Source organism: Oreochromis niloticus, linkage group LG18 (genome assembly GCF_001858045.2).
Source record: "Oreochromis niloticus isolate F11D_XX linkage group LG18, O_niloticus_UMD_NMBU, whole genome shotgun sequence".
Taxonomy (NCBI): domain Eukaryota; kingdom Metazoa; phylum Chordata; class Actinopteri; order Cichliformes; family Cichlidae; genus Oreochromis; species Oreochromis niloticus.
The window spans coordinates 30,283,074-30,292,899 of record NC_031982.2 but is presented as its reverse complement, the minus strand read 5'-3'; the positions used below and the strand labels follow the sequence as shown (position 1 = coordinate 30,292,899).

The 9,826-nt window shown below is 38.7% G+C and overlaps 1 protein-coding gene and 1 long non-coding RNA gene across 2 annotated transcripts; both read right to left on the bottom strand.

Annotated features, from left to right (window-relative positions):
• Positions 1–2,827: 2,827 nt before the first annotated feature.
• Positions 2,828–3,440, bottom strand: LOC109195536 (uncharacterized). Its single transcript, XR_002057125.1, has 2 exons — positions 3,110–3,440; positions 2,828–3,036 (listed from the first exon to the last, which is right to left on the bottom strand). It is a non-coding gene; the product is annotated as an uncharacterized LOC109195536 (long non-coding RNA).
• Positions 3,441–5,899: 2,459 nt separating this feature from the next.
• On the bottom strand, positions 5,900–7,977 carry LOC109195530 (serine/threonine-protein kinase pim-2-like). The gene is made up of 8 exons (XM_019347686.2): positions 7,617–7,977; positions 7,368–7,491; positions 7,150–7,244; positions 6,965–7,012; positions 6,662–6,880; positions 6,392–6,572; positions 6,136–6,305; positions 5,900–6,046 (listed from the first exon to the last, which is right to left on the bottom strand). Exons 5-7 carry the CDS (start codon positions 6,839–6,841, stop codon positions 6,160–6,162), a joined length of 507 nt encoding a protein of 168 aa, XP_019203231.1. The 5' UTR covers positions 6,842–6,880; positions 6,965–7,012; positions 7,150–7,244; positions 7,368–7,491; positions 7,617–7,977; the 3' UTR covers positions 5,900–6,046; positions 6,136–6,159.
• Positions 7,978–9,826: the final 1,849 nt, after the last annotated feature.

Here is a 9,826-nt window from a genome sequence, read left to right as displayed (position 1 = left end):
AACAACAATACAGGTTTCAAAGTTTTTGATCAAATGTGTTTGTTAAAGGAAATTTGTATCCATTTGTATTAATTCCACTACTGTTTTATAAAGTGTTTGTACTCTTATAGTGTTTAGCTTCATTTAAACTTAGAGTGTGTGTGTGCCTGACATTTGTAGACTAGTATGATTGAAACCATATGAAGGAAGTTGCTTAACTGAAACTAGGAATGTTAGCTTAAAAGGAAAAATAGAGCACATCATGTTAAGGTCAATGAACTCACACATCCTGTTCCCAAATCAGGAGATGTTTTCTTACTTTCTCACTCTGTATGCTCCACCTAAGAATGCTGTGTAAGCTGTTTCACAATATAAATAAAGAACAAGCGGACCCCTAGTTGCGAGTTCTCCGAGATATATCTCATACACATGACTGTGTAGGAGACAATATCAAAGGGTTCCGCCCATGTACCTGACATAACGCTGAGTCTGTCTTTCTTGCCTCCTGAGTTTTCTTTAACAGTGTTGATGTGGCGGAGGTGTGGTCCCTGGCTCAGCTGCAGGGGAGGGGTGGTGCCTGGGAGGCAGGTGAGGCCACAGGTGGTGGCGATCGTGCTGATGGCGGTCTCTCTTTTTCCTTTATAGTGAGGCGAGAGACCAGGGCGTGGGTGCAGAGACCAGCTCTGAGCAGACTGTGTGTTTGTGCCTGTGCAAGTTGGCAATAAAGGAAAAAACATATTGTGTGTTGGGTCCCTGTTACAATCACCCATGTATGTTTATATGGTTAAGTAATGAAGACGACCTTCATTACACTCCAATCCTGCAACACACACACACACACACACACACATCATGGTCAGACTCTTGGTGAGGTCTGTTATTAGAATCACTGTTACTCTATTTTCGGATTCACTATACTGGTTAACTTAAACATATTTATTTTCAACATGCCAGTATTGATAAACTGAGCATAATTAAACCTCAGTGAAACCACATATAAGTTCTGGTAACTGGCACATATTTATGTTTAATATGTTGTTTTATATTTTGATCAGTTTCAGGTGTTTGTGCGACTGTGTTAACCATCAGTAAAACCACATATAAATCACACTTCTGTGTTTAACAATTACAACACTTGATGCTGTTTTTCTGATTCAGGATTATGTGTGTGATGAGTTGGCCACACAGTTCTTATCTTTCTGCTTCACACACACAAAACTGCCGAGGTTGAAGCTGGCTTCAGTCTCTTTCTACCCCAGGTCTCACCACATTTCCAAAATGTAAACTCTGAGTCTCATAAGAAATGTGGTTCAAAAAGATGTGCTGATCTATGAATGCATCCTTACTGAAAGCTAAAGATGTCCAGCAGACAAAAACAGCAGCTGAATGAACAGTTATCATGAGCGAGTGTACAAACACTATCACAGGAAATAACAGAAATAAACTGTAGTTTCCATTTATACCTGTAGTGTTTTTTCAGCTCGATGTCATCTTCCAATATGTAAAAATATGATTTCATTGTATCTTAAACAAATACAAACTTCTTTCTTTTCCTAGAATTTAGACAAATGAACAAAAAATAAATGATTATTTATTTAGGTATTAAAATAGGAAAAATCAGTTTAAATTAGAGTTAAAACAAGAAATTAGCACAGAAATGCCAAAAGACAAAAACAGAACAATAAAGTGTCTTTAAAAATGATTCAAAAACAGTTGTAGGAGCAGTTTTATGAACCATGTTCTGTTAATACAGGGAGTGCAGAATTATTAGGCAAGTGAGTATTTTGTCCACATCATCCTCTTCATGCATGTTGTCTTACTCCAAGCTGTATAGGCTCGAAAGCCTACTACCAATTAAGCATATTAGGTGATGTGCATCTCTGTAATGAGAAGGGGTGTGGTCTAATGACATCAACACCCTATATCAGGTGTGCATAATTATTAGGCAACTTCCTTTCCTTTGGCAAAATGGGTCAAAAGAAGGACTTGACAGGCTCAGAAAAGTCAAAAATAGTGAGATATCTTGCAGAGGGATGCAGCAGTCTTAAAATTGCAAAGCTTCTGAAGCGTGATCATCGAACAATCAAGCGTTTCATTCAAAATAGTCAACAGGGTCGCAAGAAGCGTGTGGAAAAACCAAGGCGCAAAATAACTGCCCATGAACTGAGAAAAGTCAAGCGTGCAGCTGCCAAGATGCCACTTGCCACCAGTTTGGCCATATTTCAGAGCTGCAACATCACTGGAGTGCCCAAAAGCACAAGGTGTGCAATACTCAGAGACATGGCCGAGGTAAGAAAGGCTGAAAGACGACCACCACTGAACAAGACACACAAGCTGAAACGTCAAGACTGGGCCAAGAAATATCTCAAGACTGATTTTTCTAAGGTTTTATGGACTGATGAAATGAGAGTGAGTCTTGATGGGCCAGATGGATGGGCCCGTGGCTGGATTGGTAAAGGGCAGAGAGCTCCAGTCCGACTCAGACGCCAGCAAGGTGGAGGTGGAGTACTGGTTTGGGCTGGTATCATCAAAGATGAGCTTGTGGGGCCTTTTCGGGTTGAGGATGCACAACAGGTGTATCTAACAAAAATGTGGCCAGTGAGTGTACATGGTACTTTTTAAATGGACAAAATGAACTGCACTGGCAGGAAATGCTTAATCCAAAATGGCGTTTTAAGGGCTTGGATTAATGTCAATTTCAGCAAATATTCTTTCTTATGTTAAAAGAACATGGATCTCTGTCAGTGATAAAATCTGACTTTATAACTCAAATTTTAAGAGAGAGCTTCACTGCTAAGCTCTCATCTGTGTGGGTGTCACGGTTCGCTTGAGGACTCACACGCAGGACTCAGAGGCACAGTCAGTATTTATTACAGTTCCACCAGGTGTATATACAAACAGTGCAGGGGATAGTGCTATATACAAAGCGGTGACAGGGAAAAGGCTCCGGGGAAATCCAGGTAGGGGAAAGACACTTGCTCCTCTTCTGACTCTCTCTCCAAACACTCACACAAAAAGGGAATCCGCTCGGGGAATGCAGAGTCGGGTCCAGGGGATCTATGTACAGAAGGAAACACACGTTAGAGGTTTTGCACAGGGAAGCAAAAGAGAACTTGCTCAGAGCACTGACGCGAGTCACACACAACGATCCAGCGATGAGTAGAAGCCACTCCCTGGCTTAAATGCTGGCTGCACTGATGAGGCCCAGGTGTTTCCTCTTCAGAGGGGCGTGGGCCGAGGGCGTGAACCCACCATGAGTAGAGAGAGAGAGAGAGAGACACAACACTACTAGTCAGCGGCCTGCTGATCCCCTGGCCGTGACAGTGGGGTTCAAATCCCTTATTCAGATTAAGATTTTATGTGACATTACATTGGCAAAAATTAAATTTACTTGAATAATGTGAGTATTGGAGTAAGTACTTGAGTAATTTTTGAATAACTTTAATTTTGTAATGTGCATATTTTATCAATAATGATGTTTCAATACTTTAATCTACTGAATAAGTAAGAATTAGACTTAATAATCTTTTTACTTTAAAAAGGGAAATTGTGTACAATCTTTTATTCTCCAAAATGCACATAATAAAAATGTTTTGGGGAATGTATATGCTTTTTAAAAACCAATTGCTTCTTACCTGATGCATGCTATAACTTTCAGCAAAACTGAACTAAAATTTGTTAACAAGCTTACCAAATAAGAAATGTTTTGTGAATTTTCTTTGCAGAGCGACTGGAAAGCCGGCTGTTATCAAAGCCCACATGCCCTAAAAAGGAGGGCGCGCTGGCCAGTAATGAGTTCATCACTAAGTTTAAGATAAGAGTTGATCAGAATAGAGGCGATGATGAAAGTCTGGAGCATCAGTTGGAGGCTGCCAACCTGTCTGATGAATCGTTCGAGGCCCAGACAGAAGTCAACGGACAAATATGATCACAGACATTTTAAAAACGCGAGTTGAGAGTTAAGGGGGAAAAATACTGTAATAAGTATATATTTGAATTGCACACTAAGATATAAAGTGATGGCAGCGAGCACAGTGTTGCAGGATTTAATTAAAAACACATCTGACTAAGACCAACTGAAATTTAGAGTTGTGTATAATAAAGTTTATTCATGATTAATAAAACAAATCTGTAATATTTTTCTTTCTCTTTTGTCCATTTGAATCTCGCTACAGCTTAAATAAAAGAAAATGTGTTTTGAATAAATTAAACTCTATTCTCTCTTTTTCTTTCTTTTTTTCTTGGTGGGTTTTCATTTGCAATCAAACGCAACATTATACAATTATATAGTATAGTAAGAAATATCCTTTAACTTAATTTAGTATTTGTTTTTTAATTTTTGTTTTTATTGTTTCCCCTTCAGTTTTGTGCTTATAACATGTTCTAATCTGACATATTATGCAGTAAATTATTTTTGCAATAACTTAACAGGCCATTGTGGGAGCCAACATTCACTTATCAAGGACATATTTGTATATTCTGTGGGCTGCTTTATGGTTGTGTCATTTAGAAACATAAGCCACAACAGACTTCCACCGGAGAGTACTTAAAAATGTATTTTTATGTAAAGATATTTTAATTAACTACTATATTAAGAGCGAACCTATTGTTACATGGATTAATTGTACAAACTGTAGAGAAATAAGTTTAAGCGTGCAACTTTTTATTCATTTTTAACTGTATTAATGTTTTTATGTTGATACAGCCGCCTCATATCTGTTTCCTCAGTGTTTTTTAAACCATGTACTCCATCTATGAGTAAGAACATGAATAAATTCCTTTCCAAATTTGTAGTTCTTTTTTCCAGCTGTTTTTAGTATATATGTAACATTTCTTTACACACAAATGCAGGTATTCTTTTGCACCAAGACGTTAAAGAAATGCTAAGAAAAAATGAAAATACTACATTGCAACCTGTGTGTGTATATATATCTGTATCTATATAGATATATATGTGTATTCGTACCCTTTTTTCATCATCTAGTTTCCAGTGCCAGATCTTCTACTGATCCACTGAGGCAGACATGTAAAAAAACATGAACTAAAGCATATTTCTGTATATAAACAGGACTTTAAATCTTTATCAACAGCTACTTTAGAGGAAATTCTTCAATAAACTGCAACCAAAGGCTCAACTCAGAGGACAAAATCCAACCTGTTATAAATAGTGTGACAGCAAACTTTCTCTTGTGTAAAGTTACAAATAGGAGTAATTATCCACAGGAGCTTTTATACATAATGAAGTTATAATTCGTCCTGTAGAAATTGTACATTTAAGCTATATAGTTCCCGCTGTGATAACTCTGCTATGAATGCCTCTTATTAACTTTTATGCTTTTACAACCCACTATGAGCAAACACTCAGCAACAGTGGGAAGGAAAAACTCCCTTCTTGAAGGAAAAAACCTCTGGTAGAACCAGGAAATCTGTCTAAACTAGTTGGGGGTTAGAGCAACAGATGCAAGTCTTCAGATCATTTGCAGTGTGACTGTCTTTGTGCACACTTTAACCTGATTCAGTTTTCTTATTTGTCAAAATGCACCATGGATAAAACAAAACAACAAAAAAACCCAAAACAAAATAGTAATGAAGGAGAATCCTCAGCAAAGATGAATTAAACAAGTTTTATTTTGATCACATTTTACTTTAAGTAAAACACATCTTTATTTTAAAGTCATCAAATAAAGACAGTTTTGATGGAGCTCCTGACCCAGCCCAAGCTCTCTATGAAGACGAGGAAAAACTCCCCAGGGGGCCAGATCGATGGGAAGAAACCTCGGGAAAGCCCATTCAAAGAGAGATCCCCTTTCCTGGGATGGCTGGGGGGTTACAGGAACTCCAAAAAAGCTAAATTTTTATTTATTTATTTTTAAGATTGACCCATTCTATCTATTCCTGTCCAACAGAAAAAGAAAGGAAGTTACTACAATGTATCATACTTATATGATAAGGTGTGAATTGTGTGTTTGTGTGTGTTATCTTAGCCAGGGGTGAAGCTGGAGCTCCTCCAGTGTTGGGCGCTTCTCCGGGACTATAGCTAAACATGCGTCCAAGAAATTCCGGCATTCTTGAAAGAAAGAAAAGATCAAAAAGATGAAGATGATAGTTCTAGTGATCCAAGGCATCAGTGAATCTGGAAGTGTGAAGTTTTCTTACCTGTGGACAGACGCTTTTTGATGCTCAGTTCTTTGTGAGGAACCTCGCGGTACTAAAGTATCGTGCATGAAGCGCTTCATACAACACCACTCCCATTTGCCACACCGTGGTGGGTCCACACCTGTAGCAGCTCCTAATGTACCACTCGGGAGGGATGTGAAGAGGAGTGCCTAACAAACAGACACAATTGCAATTTCTTCTAAAACAAAAGACACAAATTGTTACATCTGTGAAAAGCAGGAGCAGAATATGTTACCATAGAAGATGCGATACAGAGATCGCTGTTTAACAAAGCAGCTCAGTCCAAAGTCAATGATGCGAACACGAGGCACATCTGAGCCGGTCTCAATCAGAATGTTTTGTCCCTTGATGTCCCGATGAAAGATGTGTTTATCCTCAAGTTCCTTTACAGCATCAACTAGTTGCTTCAGAATGACCTGGAAAAGATGAAAAACACAATAATGAGTTCATGCTTTTCTGCCTTGATTGAATGCTGTACAGTCTAAGGTTCTTCCAGTCAACCTACCTTGGCCTTGTCCTCTGTTAAAGTTCTTCCATTTTCTGCTTTGTATTTTTGCAGGTCCACAGCGGGGACAGGTCTCTCCAGCACCAGGATCAGCTCTTTGCCAAGGTCGAACCACTCCAGCAAGGACACAGGTGCAGATATTCCCACTGACCCTTCTGCTTCACCTGCAAGTTTAACCATAATGGCCACTTCCACTGAGAGCTTCTTCCCGCTTTCATCCTGAAATATTACAACAAAGTGGATGATGAGGAACGCCGCATTCAATCCAGTAATGTAAAACTGATTCAAGTGTTGGACGCTTACCGCCACTTTGCAGTAGACTTTATTTTTGGGAATGTGTTTGATGGCAACCTAGAAGACACAGAGCATTGGTGAGCATTTCCTCAGTATGACATAATGAAAGGTGGAAACACAGCAGACGTCTCAGTTACCATATTATCCATTATCTGCGTTACTGCCTGTCTTACTACCATCATCTGAACACTTACTGGAAAACGATCTTCTATCCGGTAGCCAGCAAACACTGCTCCGCAGCCTCCTTCTCCGAGCTGGTGCTCCTCCACATATCTGGCTTGGAATTCACCTGAACAGACAAAACAACAAATCTTGTTTTATTACAGCTGTGACACAAATTACTCTCCACTGTAGCCTAAATGTTCCTTTTGCCCTTCCCCTGAATATAAAACCCAAGCTGCTTGCTACTTACGTTTTTGGTCTGCCACTGATTTTTTGTCCTGGTCCACATTCCTTTTTTTTTCTTGGGTGACTCTCTGTTGTCTCCCGCGGCCTTTCTTTTGCCATTTTTGCGCACACCTGTTTGTTATTCAAGTCTGGAGATGTGGAAAACACCAAAAGCACATCAGCTCACTGGATGATAGACACAAACACTAAACACTAATATCTTAAACCTAGCAACCACACTTAATCTACCCCCTTATTCAACTAATTAGCCTACCTTTACCAGAGTCCAACAAGGAGGATGCTTGCTCCTTGTCACCGCTCATATGGTCGAGAAGTTTAGCCTTCTTTGCTTTCTTTGTTGTGCCCTCTTCATCTTGCACAACCTTGCGCTTCACTCCTTTGACCACATCTGAGCTGGTGGAAGGACCAGCCTGCTCAGCGACCCTCCTCCTTTTTATTGGGGTCTTCTTTTCAGGACTGGCCTTTCTTTTAGCAGTCCTGCTCTTACAATCTATAAACGACAACAACACAGTGGTGAAAAAGAGTCCCCGACATCAGGACTGGAAGCAGTTTGGCAAAGAATTTGAAATTGCTTTTGCTTAAATTATCACAAGTTTATTCTTGGGATAAAAAAAACTGACCAGTGCGAATTGATACTAGGTTTACTAAGTCTTAGATCTTGATGACACTTGTTGGTCTGTTTTTACTGTTGAGTCCAAGAATAAACTTATTACATTATTTGACCAAAAGACCGCTAACCTTTCTTTGATTAGACATCTTGTATTAAAGCTATTTTCAATCAAACATATGATTCAATTGCTCTAAAAATGATTCACACAGTGTCAACATTTCTAGGATTTGGATTTTACCAGGATTTGATTTTATTATTTTACTTACCTTGATCTCCTGAATCTTTCTTATCGGCTGGAGTGGTAATTTTTCTTGTTTCCTTTTTCATTGTAATTTCGGAGAACTTTTAAACTCGAAAATGTAAACCGTAATGAGTTAATATTGAGTTAATATTCCTTCAAATGTGCGCCCTTCAAATGCTTGACTTTTCTAACTGAATTCTGTAAGTGAGCTTTATAAGTAAACTCTGGAAACTACGGCAACACAACATAGAATCTTGACTTTCAGTGACTTCACTGACTGCCAGTAGTTCAAAGTAGTTTACAGAAAAACACTCTGGCAGACAAAGCCATAATATTTCATATAATTCAATCATTTCATATCAATTAAACAGTTTCTTTCATTATCTTTCATCGTTTGTATAAAGACCTCATGTATGGATGACAGTATGAAGATTTGTGGTTGACCACACACTAATAAACACAGTGTCAGCTACATTGTCATCTGATTTAAAGTATTTATTATTGTACATTTAACTGTCATGGTACTGAGTCTGTGACCCAGTGTTTTGTGTTTGTTCATTTATATTCATTGATTATTCTTATGTATGTTTTTGGTTCTCTTTATTGTTTTCTTCTTGTGTTATATTCTTAGGCTTTAGGTTTCTGTTACTTTGCCTTGCCCCTGTGTCCCACGTGTCATGTCTAGTCATTCTTCTTTCCATGTTCCCCAATTTCTCCCCAGTCAGTCATGTCTCTGTGTCAACTCTGTGTCTTTGTAAAAGTCTCTTGTTTGCTGTTTTACTTTGATAGTCTTGTGTGCTATGTTAGTGTTTTCATGTCTGTGAAGGTTCTCAGTCATCTAGGTCATCGTAGTCTAAGGAGTTTGGAAAGAAAGCGTCTGGACTTGAAGTTGCTTGAAGATGTTTCACCTTCTCGGATGAAAAGAACTTAAACTTTGCTTGAACGTCTTCAAGCAACTTAAAGAAGTCCAGACGTTTTCTTTCTAAGCTCCTTAGACTATGTTAGTGTTTTCAGTTTTCCTTCCCCATGGTCTTGTTGTTTGTGATTTCTGGCAGCTGTGCTCTCATCCTGTGTCTTATTCCCTCATTTATCCCTCTGTGTATTTAAGCCCATTGTTTTCCTCTGTTTGCTGTTGGGTTGTCTGTGTATCATCCATGACAATTAAATTAAATAGCAAATGCAACTACAATTTCAATGAGATTCATTCCTGGCATTCTACTGCGGTGGCTGAAAGTAGACACCAAGCATTATCACTGTAACTGATGTAAATATTGGACTTGGAGGGGATTCATCTGATAGACTGATGCAAACATTACTGTGAGGAAAATTTTGAATCTCCCAATTTTCTTTTTTTCTGAAAGAAAGAAAGTTGGTTACTGTATCACATTTGTATGGCAAGATGTGAATTCAGTATGCGTGTGTGTTTGTGTCAGAGAGGAGTTTATCTGAGCCAGGGGTAAAGCAGGAGGTCCTCCAGCATTGGGCACTTCTCCAGGACTTTGTTAAAACTTGTTTTCAAGACGTCTGAAATGAAAGAAGGACAAGAGATATCGAGATGATAATTCCAGTGATCCAAGCGATCACATTGATTTTCTGCAAAATTTTCTTTTTG